This window comes from Pararge aegeria, chromosome 12 (genome assembly GCF_905163445.1).
Source record: "Pararge aegeria chromosome 12, ilParAegt1.1, whole genome shotgun sequence".
In the NCBI taxonomy this organism is placed as follows: Eukaryota; Metazoa; Arthropoda; class Insecta; order Lepidoptera; family Nymphalidae; genus Pararge; species Pararge aegeria.
The window spans coordinates 14,838,210-14,861,512 of record NC_053191.1 but is presented as its reverse complement, the minus strand read 5'-3'; the positions used below and the strand labels follow the sequence as shown (position 1 = coordinate 14,861,512).

The 23,303-nt window shown below is 36.9% G+C and overlaps 1 protein-coding gene across 1 annotated transcript in view; it reads left to right on the top strand.

The window, feature by feature from the left end:
* The window catches only part of LOC120628062 (neurofibromin), a 61,416-nt gene extending 39,368 nt beyond the window's left edge, over positions 1-22,048 (top strand). The window contains exons 49-66 of the mRNA XM_039896262.1: positions 111-258; positions 1,162-1,383; positions 1,868-1,947; positions 3,727-3,860; positions 4,530-4,670; positions 5,050-5,129; positions 5,644-5,819; positions 6,562-6,674; positions 7,199-7,307; positions 8,103-8,170; positions 12,819-12,902; positions 15,125-15,220; positions 16,286-16,415; positions 17,239-17,314; positions 17,841-17,928; positions 19,433-19,531; positions 19,839-19,995; positions 21,900-22,048. Of these exons, the coding sequence (XP_039752196.1) occupies positions 111-258; positions 1,162-1,383; positions 1,868-1,947; positions 3,727-3,860; positions 4,530-4,670; positions 5,050-5,129; positions 5,644-5,819; positions 6,562-6,674; positions 7,199-7,307; positions 8,103-8,170; positions 12,819-12,902; positions 15,125-15,220; positions 16,286-16,415; positions 17,239-17,314; positions 17,841-17,928; positions 19,433-19,531; positions 19,839-19,995; positions 21,900-21,958 (2,060 nt within the window). The 3' untranslated portion in view covers positions 21,959-22,048. The remainder of the gene's footprint in view (positions 1-110; positions 259-1,161; positions 1,384-1,867; positions 1,948-3,726; positions 3,861-4,529; positions 4,671-5,049; positions 5,130-5,643; positions 5,820-6,561; positions 6,675-7,198; positions 7,308-8,102; positions 8,171-12,818; positions 12,903-15,124; positions 15,221-16,285; positions 16,416-17,238; positions 17,315-17,840; positions 17,929-19,432; positions 19,532-19,838; positions 19,996-21,899) is intronic.
* Positions 22,049-23,303: the final 1,255 nt, after the last annotated feature.

Sequence of the window (23,303 nt, the reverse complement as noted above, 5' to 3'; positions counted from 1 at the left end):
ACTGCTTTGCTTCCTCAGTATTTGAGAGCATGACAGTCACTCGCACCATGACACAATGAAAAAACTAGAATCCTAGCAAACGTTATCTATTAATAGACATTGGTATCAAGGTTTTACAGAGGAGACCCAACGGTTACTAATGTTGTCACTCGACGAGTTCGCTCTGCCGAAGTTCTACCAAATGTTTGGAATTTCCAAGGTCAAGTCAGCAGCCGTCACTGCTTTCAGGAGCCCTTATAATCGCCATACGGCTGACTGGTAAGTTGTTTTAGATTTTTAACCTTGTATTGTTACTACGGCACAGGACAGTGTAATTTAGAACAAATGTCATTGCCTAGAACGTCATTGGAAGTCCACAGGTTGACATTACGATCGTTATTTTAACCCGCGCCATTAAAGAATAGATCCACAAAACAAGGCCGAAGTCGCGCTTTCTCTTTCGCACAATTTTCGCATTTCTTTTAACGCCCGTATTTTGTGCGAAAGAAATAGCAAGACAACGGCTGCCTTTTATAAATCTATTCCTTAATGGCGCAAGCTATATACACCTTTACTTACGTTTATAAAATTAAGGTATCATCTTAAAGTCTCTGCCTTTAACTGTTCAGATTCTTCTACTTTCTTTTTCCATGATTCTTTGTAATGTGGCTTGATACGCAATAATTCCGTCAATGTCAACGTAGTCTAAAAGATAACGTGATAATTGTTCAGTTGTTTAAGTTACAGTTAGATCATTCTGGAGAGCTTTTTTCTTCGTTAGATCTAAGTACAAAAACGAGACAAAATATAATTACTCTTTAGATTGTTGTGGAAAGTTTTCTATCTAGATATATTTATATTTCGCGACAGTAAAATTTGATTCGTGAACAAAGAGTGAAAAACTCCTGGTCTGCTCATCTCCTAACAAATGTTGGTGGTTGGCCAATTTAAAATGTTGCTCTGGCTATATAATGGTGATGCTTATGTGGAATGTAGGCTTATATACTCTTCTTCTTCGCTGGGTATATGACTTTGTAGTGACAAACCAGCACACTGAACATTACCAGTACCCTAGTAGGAAAGAGAAGGAAGGAAGATGGTCAATGAAATAGGTGTCTGTTTTTTTAATGCCACGATGAGCATGTCGCCTTAATTTCAAATAAGATGTTTTTTTTCCTTTAGGTACTCTGACTCGTATACTTGCTCTGAGGGCAGCATAGGGCCTTTGACCGCTGGAATACCTTGTGTTGCGGGAGTGGGGGGCCACATCGGACTGGCTCCGGGATCGCAGTCCGACCGTGAACGTCTGCCATTACAGTCGCTTGAGATAATCGTGGACGCACTACTAGAGATTATGGAAGCGTGTATGCGTGACGTACCCACTTGTGATTGGTTGGAAACTTGGTGACTATTTATTTATCTGTACTTATAATTCTCATTTTTATGGGTTCGGAATATTTCCAGAAATGCATTTATAAAAATTATAAAAACATATCGTATATTTTTGGCAAACCGTTTATCAGAATAGTAACAAACGTGAAAAGTACTATGAAGGATTCATTTGGGAATATATCGTGTCCCTGCAATTGTGTCCGCATACAACTTCTTATACTTTCTTCCGCTATCCTACACAACATACCCCGACCCATCGAAGACACTCACCCGCCTGCCTTCCTTAAAAATTGGGCTCTCAGTTTCAAAAAACATTTTTGAAATCCGACTGGTTGTTCTGGGAACTACAAATCCCAACAAAAAAGAAAACCAATCTAGCTTTATTATGAGTGTTTAAAATCTAGTTGTAATATGTTTAATACAGCTAGTTTTTCAATATTGAAAATGTCTTGAGACTAAAAGTTAATAGTTAACTAATTTCGGAATCTTATTGCAGGACTTCGTTGGCAAAAAGCTTTGCATTCTGCTTCAATCCGGCTTTGCAACCAAGAGCGCTCATAGTTTTCGGTTGTATAAGTAAGTACATTTCCTTAGTAACACTTATATAGATAGCGTCTTTCAAAATAGGAATATTGCTTATTCAACTAATCACCTTGCTTTATTAGGAAGGCGTAATAAATCTCTTTAACATTAATTTTTATTTTTTATTTTATCTAAATATAAGTAATAACAAGTTTTGTTCTAAGCTAAAACCCAAAGTATGTGTTCACAATTTTTCCATGAAGGTTCCTCCATACAGAGCTTGGTTTCTCCGATTAAACACGCTCAGTTATAAGAAATCATCACACCGTGAAATGTATAAAATCTATCAACTTTGTAATAAAAGTTTGAGCAGTGGTGGTAGCCAAGTGTTTAAGGCTTTGGTTCCATTTCGGAGACTCGAGTTCGATCCCCGGCATGCAACTGTCAACTTTTCGGAGTTATGTGCTTTTTTTACACAATAAAAATATCACTTGCTTTGACGGTGAAGAAAAATATTGCGAGGAAACCTAGGAGTAGTCTTTAATATGCTTAAAGGTGTGTGAAGTCCACTAAGTCCTAAGCCCTTCTCATTCGGAGTTGAGACCCGTGCCCTGTAGAGTTATGTAGCCCTGGTAATGGGTTGAAATGATGAATATGAGTTTAAACACAAAGGTCCTTATTAATAAACTAGACATAACGTCAGAATAGTAACGCAGTGTTTGGTCACACTTCAACTAACGTCACATCATTCGTTCTAGAACGATGTGTAGAAACCCACTTAACCTCTATAATCAAAACAGGTTATGCCTCTACCATTTCTGACAACATCACAATGCCACTTTTATTAAAAGGGGGGAAAGACAAAGGGATTGAATCAATACTTATATGACGTGTGACTAAATGACGAAATACTGTTGAAGGGTGCATAAGTATATTTTATAAGGAATCACCTGTCAAAATATTAAATCAAAATGAGTATATTTATTTTTCCATGCAAACAAATTCAAAATATTCGGAGTGTTTACTTATGACAACCCTATTAAAGGTTGCGAGGAAACCTAGGAGTAGTCTTTAATATGCTTAAAGGTGTGTGAAGTCCACTAAGTCCTAAGCCCTTCTCATTCGTAGTTGAGACCCGTGCCCTGTAGAGTTATGTAGCCCTGGTAATGGGTTGAAATGATGAATATGAGTTTAAACACAAAGGTCCTTATTAATAAACTAGACATAACGTCAGAATAGTAACGCAGTGTTTGGTCACACTTCAACTAACGTCACATCATTCGTTCTAGAACGATGTGTAGAAACCCACTTAACCTCTATAATCAAAACAGGTTATGCCTCTACCATTTCTGACAACATCACAATGCCACTTTTATTAAAAGGGGGGAAAGACAAAGGGATTGAATCAATACTTATATGACGTGTGACTAAATGACGAAATACTGTTGAAGGGTGCATAAGTATATTTTATAAGGAATCACCTGTCAAAATATTAAATCAAAATGAGTATATCTATTTTTCCATGCAAACAAATTCAAAATATTCGGAGTGTTTACTTATGACAACCCTATTAAAGATAACAGATCGGAACGCGCATAGTACATACCGCTAGGCGAGGCGTACCTAATAAAGTGACATGAGTCTCTTGATTTAATTTTGCATGTAGGGCTGTATCTGATTTCTTTCAGGATAAACTATGGCAGTGGTATGGCTCAAAAATAATAAGAGTTTCGGTTTCACAGATATTTCTCAGAGACAGTAAATAATGTACCTCTAAAGCATGTGTAGTAATATTTCGGTTTTCATTTAAACGTTGTATATCATTTTCTATAGGTAAAAACGTAACAGACGATGACATGAAACAACTCCTGCGCATACTTGTAAAGGCATTGGAATCATTAAACGACCTGGCGTTATTAGAGGCGATTATAATGTGCTTGACAAGATTGCAGCCGCTTTTGTATCCTGTAAGTATTTTGTATTCATCAATAGCTTATAAGACAGTGGATTAGAATACAGTTGTTACCACTCATTTTCCCGGCGGAGGCGTACGAGTTGACTAATGCAGTATCGAAGATAGTAACGAAGATCGGACAGTAGCGTCCTATGTGCTACTACAATTATCTCAGGGACTTCGAGGGACTGACCTGACTTACTGTAATTCCGAAGGACTGACCGAGCTGGGTAGACGGGTGGCTACCCAGCTCGGTCAATCCCTCAGATTTTGAGCGAACCTTCTCGTCGGGAGAGCTCTTTAATCGGTATCTGCGCGACATTACCCAGCTCGGTCAATCCCTCGGATTTTGAGCAAACCCTCTTGTCGGAAGAGCTCTTTAATCGGTATCTGCGTGACGTCGTTCCAAAACGCTTAATCGTTTAGCGGCACGTATTTTCGGTAGGGTGTTTAACCATACTAGGATAACTATTAAACATATTATTTTTTTCCGACTTATGGTACATTCCTAAAGACTTGCAGAACAGGCGAAAGAATAAAATCTGTAATGTAGGATTCCAAAAAAATAGTTTATATCGGTACAAGTGTGAAAAGTACATAATTTCTCCACGAGTCCCGGGTTTTGTTGAAATCCACAGAGAGATGTCAACTTTTTTTATTAAGAAAGTTATTTTATTTATAGGAATCTCCAATCCACAAAGCCTTATTCTGGGTCGCATTATCTGTATTGCAATTGGATGAACCTATACTCTACGCGGCTGGTCTCGCTTTGATGGAACAGAACTTGCATACGTTGGACTCGCAGGGCGCTTTCGATGACAAGGTCAGTACATTATAAATATACTACGACAGTACACACATCGCAGTCTAGCCCCAAAGTAAGCGTTAGCTTGTGTTATGGGTCGAACCCACGGCCATGGCCGATTTCATGGCCGTGGGTTCCATTAGCGACCCTGCTTTTTGAGTCAATACTCAGAAAGCAGGGTCGCTGTCCACTGCGCCAATCGGCTGTCAAATCGTACTTACCGTACGTAAATCTTTACATTATTTTTTGCTGTTTGTACGCTTAGATCTTTAAAACTACGCAACGCACTCTTGTTTAGTTTTCGGCAATCGATAGAGTTATTCAACAGGAAGGGTTATATGAACTAAAATCTGTAAAATATATAAATAAATATTACTATATTCATTGTTATTTTCAGCCATTTGAACAAGTGATGTTGGAAACTAGAGAACCATTGGAATGGCATTTCAAACAACTGGATCATGCAGTTGGATTGAGGTGAGTCTTACTTTATCTAAGGCCGCTTTTGTATAATATTATTCTATTTTAAAGCGACTTAAAAAAAAGGGGAGGTTAACGATAGATATCGGTAAAAAAGGTTTAGCTGAGCACCCAAAAAAGTAAAATCAACTTTGTTCAATAACCAAAAGCTACAACTGAAATTTTACTTGACTCGGTCTTAAAAATGTTGTAGAAAATAGACATTTTTTGTATTTAATTTTTCTTTCATTTCCTCTATGCTTGTAAATACTTTATCTATTTATGCTATGGGATCCCTAACTATCAAGCGGATGACGTCACATGGATTTATTCAAATAGATTGGCTGCTACTGCCCCATGCCAATGTCGCAGTAGCCTCACCTTGGTCCGCACACACCATTGTAGTTGTAGTTTTTAAATTAAAATAATAGTTTTCTCCGGCTTATATAACTGGTTGATTTTGTCTTATTGTTGTTCATCCATAAGCGAGTTATTTATTTGTGTAACCATAATTCTGTATACCTTGATTCAGTTTCCGGTCAAACTTCCACTTCGCGCTGGTTGGTCACTTGTTGAAGGGTTTCCGGCACCCAGCTCCGGGAACCGTGTCGCGTACGTGCCGCGTGCTCGCGTCTCTGCTGTCGCTCGCGGCGCGGCCCAACCGGGACAAGTTCCAGCCCACCACGCGCACTGTTGCCTACCTTACTGGTAATACCACAATCACTTATGAATATTTACTTCGCACAGCATCAATAATGTTTGGGAAGGCAATTGGCCCCTAAGATACGGGATTTGTCTAGTAGGATTGATCTAGTTTAGGGGTCAGGATTCCAAAGATTTATTGTACTGAGTTTTTCTAATAAATATTTTCTATTTTCTATTGGGGTGATAGCCCAGTGGGTAGGACTCCAATTCACTTTCTGGGAGGCGAGTTCGAATCCCGGCACGCACCTCGAACTTTTCTAAGTTATGTGCGTTTCAAGCAATCAAAATAAAAATTGAATACAAATAATATTTAAAAATAATAATTAACGTGATTAAGTAAATGTAAGTTTGTTTGTTACGCTTTCGCGCGAAAACTACTTAACCGATCATCATGAAACTTTGTACACGTATTCTTGGAGGTATCTGAAGTAACATAAGATACTTTATATTAAGTATAAATATATTTATTTTTACGAAACATAAAAAATGTTTGTCACAAATCTTATGTATGACTATAGGTGTAGACTATGTAGCAGTACGCTGCATCCAAAAAAAGAAACCCTTTTCTTTTCTTTTTTTCTTTTTCAGTACGCTGCATCCCGAAATTTACGCGGGCGAAGCCGTAGGGCATATCTAGTTATTAAATAAATATTAATTATTTATAATTTTTATATTTATAATAAAAACACTCAAAGGATAAAATGTCTTCATCATTTCAAAGTTTACTAACGCGACATACTTACAGCACTCGTATGTGTAAGCGAAGAGGTCCGATCTCGTTGCCACGTGAAGCACTCTCTACCGAAATGGCTGCCTGACGACTGTGATCATTACTGCCCCGCGATAGAACATCATCAGGTAAAATTTAAAAAAAAATGTCATATTGTAATAAATGTCTGTTATAATATTATTCTTCTGATTTTGCATTGTAATCATATTATTATATCTGTGACATTGGCTTCGGCTTTCGATTCGCAACGCACAACTAACTGTCCGGAGTTACGTGCGTTTCTAATTTTAGCAATTCGAATATCACTTGCCTACGGTGAAGCAAAACATCGTGAGGAAACCTGAGAGTTCCTCAGAGTTTACAACTGTTCTGAACGGCGTGTGAACTTTACCAATCCGCACTTGGAGATCCGTGCTCTGTAGAAGGTCGGGAATGGTTTGATGATGAGACGAACTCTTAGAAATTCTTGTGATTTAATCGCCATCGGTGGTCTGGAAGAGACAAGGTCGCCAAATTGTATACGCTGTGTTGTGTTTTTTTCCTTATATATCTAAACTCTTGTGTTTGGTGGGCAATAAAGTGTGTTCCTTCATTAATTCCAAACGAATGAAAGCTACACCAAAATGGTTACGTTATTGCTTGTCCTCCACAGTCCTCAATGCTTATCCAGCCACAGTCCTCCCATACATCGTGTCACGGCCGAAGACAGAAATCCTGGGACATCCTGGATCAAGCAGCCTTGTCTTCCATGCTCCATGGTGGTAAGAAAACTATTCTCGCCCAATTACTGCCCGTTAACAAATTTTTGACTGTTTAAGAATCCTCAAAACGTTGGAGTAACTTTAAAAAACTCAAGTTAAAATTTAAAACAACTCCGTTCGACAAAATAATATTTTCCCCTTTAATTGTGCTATATATATATATATATAAATATATTTGTTATTATGTCGGTTTGTTGTGAAAATATAGTCGTGATTGAAAATTGTGTCATATAAAAGAAAAACCCAGTGCAATTAATTCACAAATGGCAGAAGTGAAACTTCTGAAAGCCTATGAGAGATTAAGAGAATCAGAAGTGTAAGGATAAATTAAGATTTATTATTTTTTACCAAGCATAAAAATTATATAAAGTTTCCAGGGTAACTAAAAAACTAAACTCATGTAGAAACAAAATATGTAATGTACTCTCTTTTTTTATCTCATTTTCTTCCATACATTTACGTATTTCTATGTTTATCGTGACGCATTTTCGCCTCATCGACAGTGGTGTGCATAAAGGGTATGCACAGGGTATGCAGATTATTTAAAATGAAGAAAATATCCAGTACGAATTATAAATACTCAAGGGTAGGCTTTCTATAACTCTTAAATTGCCTATCCTTAGGTTCTTAAAACTCGTACTGAAGATTTTCATCATCTTATATCATCTGCATACCCTCTATGCACGCCACTGCCCATCGAGTTTAACATCACAACTATTCTAAAAAAGTTTCGCTTCAATATGGCTTAAAGCTTTCCCAAACAATTAATGGCAGACAACGGATGTCAATTCGCAGGTAAATCTCCCACACTACAATCCAGTAGCGGAAGTCACAGTCCGCATCTCATCTTAATGTCCCACCAGGTAACACCGATATTCGCAATATCGTCATATTTATTGTAATATTTGTGGTCGGTAATATTCGATTGATTGGTGTTTAGTTTGATTTCGAACATTAATTAAATGCGTTGGAAAGAATTATTTTGCATTGGATATCCAAACATATATAACCAATATAAAATTATTTGTTAAGAAGATATTGCTCATTTTTAATGATACATATTATATGTATGTACTTAAATTATTGAATTTTTGTGTGGTTGGAGGCTTCGGCCCTAACACTAGTAAAACAAAAACGGCGCCGCACAGCGATTTAGCGTTTCGGTACGATGTTGCGTAGAATCAGATTAGGAGTATGGCTCCCTGACATGTTAGCCCGTTACCTTCTTAGACTGCATAATCAATTACCACTAGGTAAGATTGCAGTCAAAGGCTAACTTGTAGTGGAATGAAAAAAAAACATATTTGAAAAATATATCCGATAAAAACTTAATTTAGAATTCAGAAAATATAGGCAAACAATAATTCAAACTTTAACAGATTTTATTGTAAATGTCACATCAATAAAACGGTTACCGAACTATCTTATGTTCACAAAATATTCATCGTGACAGTTGTGAACAATCTAAACCTAAATATCGAGTTTAGAAATAGAAATTTAAAAAATAGCCGATACTATCTTAGCTCTACCTATCTTTCCTCCGCATCGTAAGAAAAATTGGCAACAAAAATTGGCTTGTTATTATTGGCCTTATGTTGAAAAGTATATAAGTAAAAAGTAAAGCTTATGTGTTGGTAAATTCGAATCATGTACTCTCATCATTGTCAAGCATAATAATTTATTTATGTATAGCCAAGCGTTTTTTTTAATAATAATATTTTCTATATTTTGTATGCCCAAAAAATAAAAATCGAATTGGAATATGCACCAAAATACCAGGGTATTTGTGGTACACTTAAAAACGATAATCGACATTTACTTTCTTAGCTCAGAATCATTTTATTCGGTTCTCATACTTATAAGTAAATTCCTAATCGTGTTATTGTAAAATCTGGATACTCTTCCAACAGATTATCATGGTTTATCTTCTTAGCTATATATCACACTTTGATTCCTGCCTCATACTTAACGTATATTTTATTCTTACTGTAAAAACAGAGTTATTGTTCTTCTACAGAAACATTTTTAAACAAAATATCATAATTATTAAAAGTACAAAGAAATAGCTTATCCCTCTACAATAAAGATTTTTCCCAGCTTCCCTCGATGCTTAGACGTAAATATATAATCGTGGCTTATTTTCTTTGCCCAGAATCCTCTTTATTCTTACCCCAATAATCTGTAAATCTTTGTATTGTTAAGACTGATTATCATGAATCAATTCTTAAACTGTTGTCTATTGGGGCTAACATGCGCGCTATGAAAATTATGACCAACCATTTTTCTCATAGAAATAGCACGTAAATGGTAGAAACAACGTGACGGTTGGCTATACATATTTGTATATTATCATAGTTAGCGAGTGTTCTATATAACAATATTGTGGTATTTTATCTGTATTCTATGTGATTTATGGAAGATCTCTTTGTTTCTACAATTTCCCCTGATTAATCCCGTATTAAAAAACAGACACTTAGCTAAGAACCGGTTCCCACATTCGGCCTTAAGCATCGATCGACTCGAGAACCTGTTACTAGCCCGTTTACCTGTCGGAGAAATCTGCATAACGTTCTCAAAGTCAATTGAAGTCCGCACTTTGCCCGGCGCTTTGATTTCTTTTTTAAATTTTAAATTTTTGAATTTGGTGGTCGAATACGGCCTTTTCATTCTGTTAGGAGACCCGCGGCCTCTAGTGGCACGATTATAATGAAGAAAAAAATATAATAAGTTTTCATAAATGATATGAAACCAATGAAATATCTTCCAAAAATCACTTCTATCTATAACCACTGTCTTTCTATTTTCAGTAACTAACCATTCTGTCATGTTCTTTCATGCAACTTGTATGGACTTGTGCAAACGTTGCGTTCGTATGTTTGTCTCTCTCACACACCCACACGTATTCGTTTCGTATCCCCTGTGACGTATTCCTAACGTAATAACGTAATGTTTATTACGCAAATGCAAATCGATCGGTTTATAAATCATGATATAAACAACATCTTATAATAAATAAAACCGATTACAATAAATTTAATGAATTAATACATTATCAAAAACGAATATGTACTCACTTCGCCTACAAAATCATATAATCAATGGTTTGTGCATGTCTAAAACCGCTTTGCACTGCTTTATACTAGACCTCGGCAAGAATGCGTTTTAAGACTCAGAGATCTTTTTCAGTGCCTACTTCGAAGGACACCATTGGACCGCCTAGGGTAAAATATCAAGATTATGAATAATCGAATGTGATTTTTCGACATAAATTTACAGCGTTATATACAACAATCGCATTTCAATATAACGTGTCCGAAACAATCAGTTATCATTTAATGGTCATTAATCAAAAAAAAATTTAAGCTAGCTTAATTTCACTGAGTGGTATTGGTTTGAGAAGGTAAGTAACCTAAAATACCCTGTGCCTTAATTTAGTGCCTGTTCAGACATATCAGTGACTTCCGGATTAGTCATCGGTGTTTTCAGTTTTAGTTTGGAGTTTTTACAGTTTGTACACAGGGGTCTTTAGTTGGCGACGGCAAGTTGTGACCCGTGCTATGTTGTGAGCCGGTAAAGCCCTGGTTTCCTAGGAAAGCGCTGGCGTCATACAGCGGCTGTAATATATGGACAAGAGAAGACAGTAAAGTATTGTGGAAAGTTTCACGGCCGTATTAACGCACCGTCGGTCATCTTCTTTGTACGGGAGCTATGGTGATGCGCTCCACCGTACTAATAGGAAGATTTTCCTCCGAACGGGTGATCGTACTCGGGGACCGGGGTCCGGGGGAAGCTGTGTTTATAGTTAATTTTTGTGAACACTTCGTTAACGCGATGCAGGATTTCTGTGGCGCCATCTAGTTTGGTTATGCGGAGTCCGCTACATTTTTTTAACGAACGCCAATCAAAACGTATCCATGAGAAAAACAAATGAATTTCTCTAATTTCACGCCAACAATAATTCTTTTTCAATTGAGTTATTTTCATCGTTACGTTACGGTGCCAATGACCGCGCCCTGAATCCAAGCCAATTTGATAACATTAAGAAAATAATAGTCACGTAATTCACCGTTGTGTAAAAGAACCGCTATCCTTGGAAATCAGAGCTTAATTCGTTTATAGTAACAATACTGATGTCTTAAATTTAATAGTGCTAATAACAACTCAAACGGACGCTTAGCAAGCATGCCTTTTCCGGAACGCTCATGTTCCCTGACAGGTGGAGCAATGGACACTGATATGTATGGGTTGATCGTTAATTAAAAAGAAAAAACCTGCTTTTCCCCCTCACTTTAGTAACACTGTGGTATTTTTTTAAGATTACCGCTATCGATATAATAAACCGTAAGAAATATATAAAATGTTTTTTCACCCTTTGCTGGCGTTATCCCATGTTTGTATCTTTTTTAAAGTGTGTATCCAGAATAAATTTTGTCTAGTGTTGCTTGTATGTAGCTGACCCTGAGCTCTTTGTGTCAAGTTAATTGATCTATTCATTCGAAAGTGCGGTAAAGGTGAATTTGTCAATTTTGTATGGAGTATAGTTTAAAGAAAGAAATGCTTGCTTACAATTGTATACAAAAATATAACTAACAAAAATACGAACAGTCTGCATGTGGACAACTAGGGTTCCGACTCAGCACGAAGCCGCAGTGAGCTGGGGCGCTGGATTTAGGGGGACCCTGTGTATATAGACTTGCTTAGAAAGACCTTAAATAAAGGTTGAAGGTTTTGACATGGATGAATAATAAAAATAAAAATAATAATAAAATACAGTACGAAGAACTTTTTAGTATAGCTCTTTATGGTTCGCTTCTCAGCTCACCACATACCAAAGATATTCGTTGATCCACAGAATGACAGACTAATGTCAGTCTTATTTGTCTCGTTTTTTAGACTCTCAACTCTTCTTTGACTATTTCAAGTTAAAAAAACGTGGCACAGGAGTAAAGTTATACTGCCAACAACCGTGAAGTTTTTCATAAATACAGAATGACAGATTAACGCCAATGTCGCATTGTTCACTCAAAAACTAACACTAAAGTCTTATTGTGTGGTTATGGCAGATTAGAGTAAAGTTGTCACCACCCCTTCTCTTCCCGCGGGTGTTGTACGAGGCGACTATGAGTATAACGGATAGCGGGCCAACCCGTCTGCCCTGCCTAGTCATTATGGGCGAACAATTCCATTGGGAGAGGCTTTTAGTCTAGCAGGGCTATTGGTGTGCTCGTTACGACATAATAGTCTAAAAAAAACTAATTATATATATATATAAAGTTTGTATTATGGCACAAATTTAAAAGAAAAAAAATTGAATATAATATACATAAAGTAATTTTCAATCATGTTATATAATTAATCGATCATGTGCGAAGTAATCATATTCCATAACTAATTAAAGTTACCACTGTAAGTATTTACTGCAGCACTTTGTAAATTCTGGATTCACGCTTCCACAAGTAAATGTCACGTTTCAAACATACATAATGGTAATTAGTACCAAATGTAATGCAGGATATCGAAGGGCGTGCACACAGCGTTCAGCACGGGTCCGCGGGAGACGCGGCGAGGGATTCAGACTTGGAAAGCGTTTTGGATGTAAGTAAAGACTTTTAACGTTACCTTTTATTATTATTAAATAACTTTATTGCGTTGCGTTGCGTTATGACTAAAAGATTGACATTCTAAAACTTAAAAATAACACAAGCAAAAGGTGACCTTATCAATATGAGTGATCACTTCCAGTCTACCTGCACTAAAGGATCACAAATTAGCTGAGAGACGGGAAATCACAAAAGTTAAGAGTACAATATAATAGACTTACACAATAAGGAGTACATATCCCTACGTCCCTACGTCCCTACTAATATTATAAATGTCAATGTAAGTTTGTTTGTTACGCTCTCACGCAAAAACTACTTAACCGATCCTCGGTTCTTTTGGGAGAGGGGATGAAAGTGTTTGATGATTTTAGACCATAACTCCGACAAATTATTACCAATTTAAATAATTGTTTTTGTACTACATATAGAGGTTATAATATGTGTTTAATTTTGCCCGAACTGTGGTTGGAGATAGAGGACAGAACTCCTCAGCGGACAGCAGCAAACCCCTCATTTAAGGCTTGGCGAATGCTTTAATTTTTTTTAGAACTACAACTAAATTTAATGCCACATTAAAAAAAAATCAAACGCAGACGAAGTCGCGCGCGACAGCTAGTTACTGAATAAATGTGACGTGAAAATAAAGCTGTAACTACCTGTTTGGTCTGCCTAATATTCCGTCATCATCCGCGGCCTTTTAACTCCCACAGACCCTGTCTCTCATAGGAAAGACGGTTGTAGAGCATATACCCACTCCCTGCTCCAATGCGGGTTGGTGGGCTTTATTTACCACAGTTAAGTGCTAAATAAATAAATAATAAATATACTACGACAGTAACACATCGCCATCTAGCCCCATAGTCTATACATGAGATTATATATGAGATTTTTTCACAAACATTTTTGTATCTTACGTTATTTTGTTTTTTTTGAAAAAGTACACTATATTATTTCTAATACCTCCAAGAATATGTATAAAAAGTTTCATGAAGATCGGTTTAGTAGTTTTCTCGTTAAAGCGTAACAAACAAACTTACATTCACATTTATAATATTAGTAGGGATAAACAGAAAAACACCCAGACATTGAAAAACATTAATGCTCATCACACAAACACTCTTCCGTTGTGGAAATCGAACCTTAGTCTCGGAAAGCATGGTCGCTGCGAACTGCGCCAATTTACCGTCGAATATAACCAGAGCTGACACCGCAAACTTCCTATATACATATATCCGGGTACGGTAAACTACGGGTAAACTTACCGAACCGAAAATTCTTTGAATAGAAAAGAAAGAAAGAAAGAAAAACTTTATTTGGATATACACACACTAGAATTAAAATACAACTTAATAGTCTACACAACAATTATAGGAACGGTGTGATCCCAAAATGGTCTTCACTCAGCATGTTTGCAGTGCCTGTTAAGACACAGCGCTGATCTTCCGTGAAGCCAGACGTGACGTTTGGACGCTAAAAACTAGCTGTCCCGGCGAACTTCGTACCGCGGATCTTTTTTTTTTTGTTGAATGTTATATTTTAATACTTATTATCCTATTCCGGTCTAAGAGGAATCCAAAAAATCAAATATCATAGAAATTGGTCCAGCCGTCCTTGAGATATAAATGGTGTGACTAACACAACTTTCTTTTAAATATATAGATATACAATACCATATGTAATTTTGCCCGAGCCGAATTCGAACCCAGGACGTCGTGATCCGTAATTGAGCATACTAACCACTAGACCAATGAGACAGGCAGGCTATTAAAACGGTTTTAATTACTAAAGGGCAGGATTGGATTTGTCGAATTTATACAACAAACATACATGTTTGTTATATAAATTTGGTTTGGTAAATATTACAAAAGTGCATATGAATAAAAAGTAGAAAAAAAATCTTGCGAAACATTACACCGTGGTTCATTGCCCCATTATTTGAAGGGTATAGGTAAGATCGGTTCTGGTACTACTACATTCTGTGATGTTGCCAACCACGTTAGTTTTCTGTGTTTCCGTTTTGACCTCGTACTTATTTCAGGGTCACTTTGTTTGATTTTGATAGGGTTTGTAGGGCATTTTGACAGTCCAGAATAAGTTTGGATGAAGTCGAGTGTTTGGCTAAGGCTCTTAGTATCCACCTATCTCTATTTATGCGATCTAATTCCGTTAATTGTTCTTTTTTTTTTTTTTTTTTGTAAATGGCCTTTTTATCTTCAGAGCGTAGAAGACGAGGGCCACGCTTCATCGGGCAGCGTTGACGAAAGTGAACGACCAGCTTCAAAGTTAGTCGATTATCCTGATAATTCTACAAAGGTAAGTGTAACAACGGCCTTTACCCCTTTCTTATTGTGGTAGGAGACCCGCCTTATAGTAGGCCTGTTAGGGGTTTTTATAATTATGAGGATGATGAATTGTAACAACAAAATTTATATTTTAACATTTTATCGGTTAACATCGTGAGGAAACCTGCATGCCTGAGAGTTCTCCATAACATTCTCAAAGTTTGTTAATCCGCATTTGGCTAGCGTAGTTGACTAAGGCCTACACCCTACTCATTCTGAGAAGAGACCCTGTAGTGGGCCGCTAATGTTATGATAATGATAGCCAAGTGTTTTTGGACTTTCTTTCGGAAGGAACTACTTAAATCCCCGGCATGCACCTCTATTAAAATATCACTTGCTTTAACGGTGTAGGAATACCAGCATGTCTGAGATATTGTCATCAAGGGCGTGTGAAGTCTACGAATCCGCACTTTGCCAGCGTAGTGTACCTGTGGGGCTAGCACAGGAAGCAGGCTTAGCACGGGCGGGACATAAAAATTATATCCCCCGATTATATCCCCTGACAAGGGATATAATTAACCAACATGTACAACTTGTTAAATCACTGGAACACGGAATAGGATAAGTTTACCCCCGTTTATTATTACACATATATTATTTGGATATTATTTCCACTTGTGCGTGTGCGCCAGTGCTCTGAGAGTTAATAAAGCTGTGGGAGAAGGCAAATTTTTATCCTTTCCCCGGGGAGATAATTGTGGTTTGGTGACAAAAAATATATCCCCCGATTATATTCCCCGAAAGAAGATATAATTAACGTGTCCACCTGCTAAAGAACGGTAACATGGAATAGGACAAGTTTACCCCCGTTTATTATTTGGATATTATTTCCACTTGTGCGCCAATGCTCTTGTAGTGGATAAACCTGTGGGAGAAAATAAATTGTTATCCTTTCCCCGGGGAGATAATGGTCTCCTGCCCATGCTAGCCTTGCTGAACCCTGCTCTTTCTGAAGGGAGACCCTTTAGTGGGCAGCAATGGGTTGAAAATGATAATGAGGATGGTGATATTCAGAAATGTTTTTCTTTTGCTTTAGCAAAATTCAACGGACAAGGAAACAAACAGTCCAGAATGCAACTCTCTCTTGGAGCCATCAGTTCTGGTCGACTTTACAACCCAGGCCCTCGTGTTGACAGTGTTGGCTACGTTGGTCAAATATACGACAGGTAAGACAATAATAAATTGAACATTGAGAGTCTTGAATCTCATGTTAAAAAAAATGTTGATCTTTAAAGTACATTGCTTGGACAGTAGGTTCGTAAAAAACTAATCAATTTTATGAAATATCCAACAAACATTGAAAAAGAATATCAATTCGAATTTATTAACCTTTTGGAAGTAGGTCAAAAAGACAATTAAGTGCTTGTGCATCATTTAAACTACTTATTGCCCGCGACGTTGTCCGCAGTAATTCCGAATTACCACGGTCTGATTTCCCGGGGCTTTTTTTGGGTATCGTGAATATTTATTAATTAATGCTTAATTTGCATTTTAGTCCGCGAAAAGCAGGAGAATCTGTATGGTGTAATTTATAATTTCTTCAATCTTTATACTCCACACCAAACAGATCTTCGGCAATGTACCCTCTATGCACGTTTCGCTCCAAAACCGGAGCATCCTCAGGAGATGTTGTCTTAACAATTATTCGGACTAGGTATAGCTTCGCGGACTTTTTTGTAGGTAATGGTGTTTATCTACAAAAAAACATGTACTTCATTATTTTTATGTATAATAGATAATTTACGCGGCGCACTCCAGCAAAGCTCCAAGCCATTCCAACATATTTCAGCGTATTAACAGATAATCATAATAAATTATAGACTAAAACCTTCGTCAAGAATCACTTGATTTACTTATCTATTAGAAAAACAATAGAAAAATCCGTTCTATAGTTTTTTTGTTTTTTACGCCCAGACAGACGCGGAGTGGGACTTTGTTTTATAATATGTATGGATGTTTATTTTAGTAGTATTTTTTTTTAAATTGTAGATGAGGACGAAATAAGGATACTTTACCAGTATCTTGCTGAAGGTTCAGTGGTGTTTCCGAAAGTGTTCCCAGTTATGTGAGTATACGTATTTGTTCTTCGTTATATGGGTTACGTTAACGGTTAGACTCTACTACGGAGAGTTCTTGATTTTGATTACAGGGTCAAAAAGGTGTTATGTATAGGGCTTATTTGCCATGTGGACAGCGCAATGGCGTGCAAAGAGGGTATAGACTGGGTATGTAGATAAATGAATGAATGAATGAATACACTTTTAATGTACACCAAAGAAAAAAAGTAGTTACAGAGATATAAATACATATCAAGAGAGTACAATTTGGTGGCCTGATCGCTACATAGATGCGAAAATAGATATTATAACTCCAGTACGAGTTATAAAAAATTTTAGTTAAGTTTTTATAACAAGCCTACCCTTTAGTATTTATAACTCGTACTGGAGATTTTCTTTATTTTGTATCATCTGCATACCCTGTCTATACCCTCTATGCACGTCACTGGGACTGCGCTATCACCGAAAATATAAAAGAATATATATTTATGTAAATATTAAGCAAATATTACATTTATTATGTAAATATTACAGCCACAGCCTACTGGATATGAAAATAAATCACGTGTTGCTGCACTGCCACGATCAAGTCATACTGAGCGCTGTGCAGAGTATTATTCAGGTAAACTCCTCAGATTCACTCATTTACTTGTGTTTAGTTTATATTTACCTCTTTGGCCTAGTTTTTAGCATGTTTCACTTACGGATTGCTTCTGTACCCAGGGTACCCAGGAGAGACAAATTCTTTTCCCTAACCGAGAATACCCTCCTGGGGCTGATTTTTTCTTTTCTTTTTTGATTATAAAGTTTATTCAAAAGATATATTTAAATCAATTTTTGAATAATGACTGCCATTATGACTGTCTCAACACTCACCGTTTTCAAAACAATTATTCACACGTTTATACTGTTATATAAGTAAGTCAAGCGGTGAAACCCCAGTGGTTAGGATTTCGACTTCACTTTTGGATAGCCGAGTTTGAATAGCCAGCCAATTACAAAAGTAAGAGGAAACCTCTTACTTTTGTAATTTATGTGCGTTTTCAGTAATTAAAATATCGCTTGCTTCAACGGTGACGGAAGACATCGTTACGAAACCTACACGCCCGAGAGTTCTCGATAATGTTCTCAAAAGCATTTGAAGTCTACCAATCCGCACTGAGCGTTGTGGACTACGGCCCTAAACCGTTTCATTGTGGGAGGCGACCCGTGCCCGGTAGTGGGCCAGTAATTAATAAATAAATATACTACGATATACGCACTAGCCCCAAAGTAAGCGTAGCTTGTACTACTAAGATGACTGATGACTATTTTTAATGAATAATACACAAAAATACTTATAATATAGAGATAAAAATATTTTCTATTATTATATTCTATTTTCTTGTGTACAAGGATCTTGTTACGTAGGCATACCCACAGGATAGCCATAGTATGCCTGCTAACCAAGAAGCCGCCGTATCGCATCATATTCAAGTAAAGTCAGCGCAGAAAATTCTGGAGGCTAGTTTTGAATCGCGATGCGATACCTTTTTTACCACTCTGCCTATGGGAATTAATTGTAAGACCTAGGCCAGAGAGCTCGTGCCACAAATCGGCCGAGCATAGTTAATAAGTTTAATTTTAATATTATAATCCCTACTAATATTATAAATGTCAATGTAAGTTTGTTTGTTACGCTTTCACGCAAAAACTACTTAACCGATCCTCATGAAACTTTGTACACATATTCTTGGAAGTGTTAGAAGTAATAGAGGATACTTTTTATCCCGACATTAAGCTCGGTTCCTTTGGGAGAGGAGATGAGTGTTTGACGATTTTACACCATAACTCCGACAAATCATAACCGATTTAAATAATTCATATTTTTGTACTATAGAGGTTATACTATGTGTTCAATTTTGCCCAAACTGTGGTTGGAGATAGAGGACAGAACTCCTCAGCGGACAGCAGCATACCCCTCATTCAAGGTTTAGCGACACGTCACATCAAAAAACAAAATGAAACGCAGACGAAGTCACGGGCAACAGCTAGTAATTAATAATGTAACTCTTAGTCTAATAAAATTATAGTAGTCCCTAAATATAAGTACCTATAAAATAAAAATAAATTATTGTCGTTCACAGAACATGATAGCGTCCGAGGACGCGAGCCAACAACAGCTGCACTATATGCAGAGCTGTGGCTTCGGGGGGCTATGGCGATTCGCTGGACCCTTTACTAAAGTACGTGTTGAACTGAACGCAACCTTTACCCAAGAAGATTAGATGGATTGTCAGTATTGACAGTCTGTCAGTTATCAATCTGTTCATCTCTTTTGCATCGTCCGTGTGTGCTCGAAAATAGAACGTCATCTTGTGCGTTTCAACGTCAGTCAAGTCAAGTCTAGACTAATAGTTCTCTTGCACCTTTTCTTAACGTAAATTTATTTTTTTCTCGCTTATGTAACGAAATGTGCCCGTGCCAACGTGACGCGTCCTTGAAGTTTTCTATTCTAGACTATGTGGTATCAATCAATGATTACAATTTCAGAATCAGTGCACAGCTGAGAGCAGTGAACTGTTCGTGAATTGCCTGGAGGCGATGGTGGAGACGTGCCTGCCTGGGGACGACCACGTGCGACCGCCGCCGCCGGACCCCGACCGCCCCGACCGACCAGACCTGCACGAGTTGGACCATCTGTACCCTGGTAACACAACATCCCGGTAACACAACACCTCGGTAACACAACACAGTTATACAACAACCCGCTAAGATAGCACCCCAGTAAAATAACAATAACACCGTAATTTTCGCGAATTAAACCTCAGGACACAGCTTTTATAGAATAAAATTACAAAAAAAGTTAATATAGAGTAGCGTATAGGGGGCCATGACGGCATAAGAGAGCGTCATGTCTTTTGATGTGACGGCATACGGATAAATTTTAGTGCAAAAGCGCTCCTATATATGTTGTACATAAAAATAATTACAAGCATTTAAATTTATATAGCATAAAAATTATTAGCAGTATAAACCAAAACAATTGACCATTATAGTACATGTTACTATTTTATCTCTAATCATAATAATTTTATAAATTTTCATTATTGATTTAATGATCTGTAATCACTTTGTATGATTTAAATAAAGCTTATTATTATTATTATTATACAAACAAAGTTCCTCTGTTTGTAATCTCTGAACTTTTAAAATACGCAACGGGATTGTACGCATTTTACAGCAATAGATAACTCAATCTGGTTCAGAGGAGGTTTATATGTAGTTAATATGCATATTATAGAAACGAATAGCTAAGAAATTTAAATATTAGTAATGTGATGTCGTAACAAACATATTTTTACATTGCGAGCGCCAGCTAAACATTCCGAGATAGATCAAAATTACTATGTAATACGCAAGTGTATTATCAATCATTAACCGATCTAACCCACATCACATATGACCCAAATTGCACCCGTGCGAAGCCGGGGCGTGACGCTAGTAGAGTACAAAAATAGTGGAGTATATGTGGAGTGGAGGAAAAGTAGGTCATTAATTAATCTGATGAATGATATCGTGAATTTTCGGATTGTCCAATTGTTTGTTTCAGGGGTCCATCGTCAATCAACAATATATTGCTCGGATCCATAGCGAAACTCCGAGGTATGTTCCAAAATTTAGCAGTTTGGAGGCCTCAATAGGACAAAAATTACATTTTTACTACTTTAGTTGGGTGAATATATTAACTAAACGCTGTTCCAGAGATTTGTTATACGGCCTTGAGTTCTTACAAAAACCCCACGTCCTACAGAAAAAAATATTTTAGTTTTATAGTTTTTTTTACAATTTATTCAGACTTTTACGAACGGCAAAAAACTAACGTCACTAAGCTGATCTCAAGTGAAGCCCTTACTAGTCTAACGACAAGTTTAAAACGGTACAAAATAGAAATACTGCTCTTAAAATTATGTGCGATAGCTCATTGGTTCCGGAATGACGCCTAGAAAAATCAAAAGTTATAAACAAATAAAGATGAAAAGAAAATGGCATTTCGTTTTTTTGCCAATATTTCATAAACTGGCGCATTGTTAAGTGCTGTGGTTTTAAGTGGGATGTCCCGGGGGGGGGGGGGGGGCATTTGGGATCATTTCTGTGTTTGCTGGTAGGATGCTTCAGCCGTGGCTAGTTACCAAGCTACCGACAACGTCTTACCGCAAAAAGATTAGGCGTTCTGGTACGATGTGTAGAAACATAATGGCCATAGATACCGCCTTACAGGTTAACTCGTAACTATCTTGCACTGCGTTAACACCCTTCACTAACTTGTATTGGGTAAACAACACTTCATTAATGCGAGTGCAGACCCAGTTAATCCTACTAATATTACAAATGTAGAAGTTAGATGTCTCTTACTCAATCACGCAAAAACGGAATGGAGGATGAAATTTGGCATGCCTTAGCCTTTGACTTGAAAAAGAACATAGGCTACCTTTTTATCCCAGGAAATACGAGAGTTCCCACGGGAATTAAACACCTTAATCCACGCGAACGAAGTCGCGGGTATCAGCTAGTAAACTCATAAAACTTAAAAACACCTTTCTCTTGTTACAGGACCTGAGTTTAGCGTGTTGTCAAACTTGGTAGCAAGCGATTTACGCACCGGTTGCTGATACGGTGAAACACACAGACAGAAAAAACAAAACATCATGGCAACCCGCGCAACTAGTGTCCTCGTATTTCTTTAGCCAAGTAACATTGATTGCGTTTACTCCGTAACCATTATGTTTTATTAATTTTCCAGTAGGAGTAATTCCAATACGGAACGACTCTTCGAATCGAACGAATCTACTGCAGGTGTACTTAGATTCTGTTATATGTAGTTACGTCAGAATAGCTTCTGCTATTTCCATCTAAACTACAATTATTTCCATCTAATAATTGGTTATCCTAGTTTTCGTCACAAGTTAGAAAGAGTAAGAATTTCTACCTGCGATTGCGATTCCCTAATTATGAAAATGAAGCTTAATTTGCTATACTCCGCCAAATGCAGGAGAATCTGTATGGTGTAATTTATAATTTCTCCAATCCTTATACTCCACACCAAACAGATATTCGGCAACGCTCCGAAACCGGTACTTAACAGTTATTTTTTGTAAAGTCAGATAGGTCAGTTTGAGGCCCAAACTTTGTTAATTAGCATCGTCCACCTAAGTTGTTCTCTAAGCTTTTAGAGAACATTTAGCTGTCTGTTGTCAACATTAATATGTAAGGGCAATCGTTAAAGACCGCCAAGCCAAATTAGAGCGGCGTGGCATACCCGGCACTGGGGATATTTACACGCTGAGAATTATGATGAACATTTGAACAGCTTTATGTTAGTTTAATTTAGTACAGACCAAAAGAAATGCAATTTCAAATTCAAATATTCTGTAATCACGTTGGCCCTATCATAGGCGTTAAGAAGCGTTCATACATATAACTCCATTTTTTCTGACATGTGTTATTGTTTCAACCTTTCAGTTACTCTTTAGTGAAAATGGTTAAAAAAAAAGGTGGTTTTGAAATTATTTAAAAATAATAAAAACCTAATTATTTTTCTTTTAAATAAAATAAAATAAAAAATATAATAAAACATACTTTACACTAAAAAAGTAATGAAATGATTGTTTACATATTGAGACAAGTTAGAAAAAATAGAGTATAGCAAGGAGATGGTGTTAATTCCTATCATTAGCTTAAACATAGAGCTAGGGTTGTAAGATTGTACTAGAGTTAAATGATATCGCACAAAAAAATATAATATTTACAGCCTAATTATATTAATCGCACATAAAGATTTAAATGTATTTTAATCAATTATTATAAAGTAAATAATAATGGATCACATGTTCTTCTATTAATTTGCAATGCTACAGAATTTTATTCATAAATAACTCGCGGTTAGGCATCAAAGTAACAGAACAGAATTTCAATGAGGTATGCTATTCATTCTTAGCAATGTAGAAAGTGCCAATA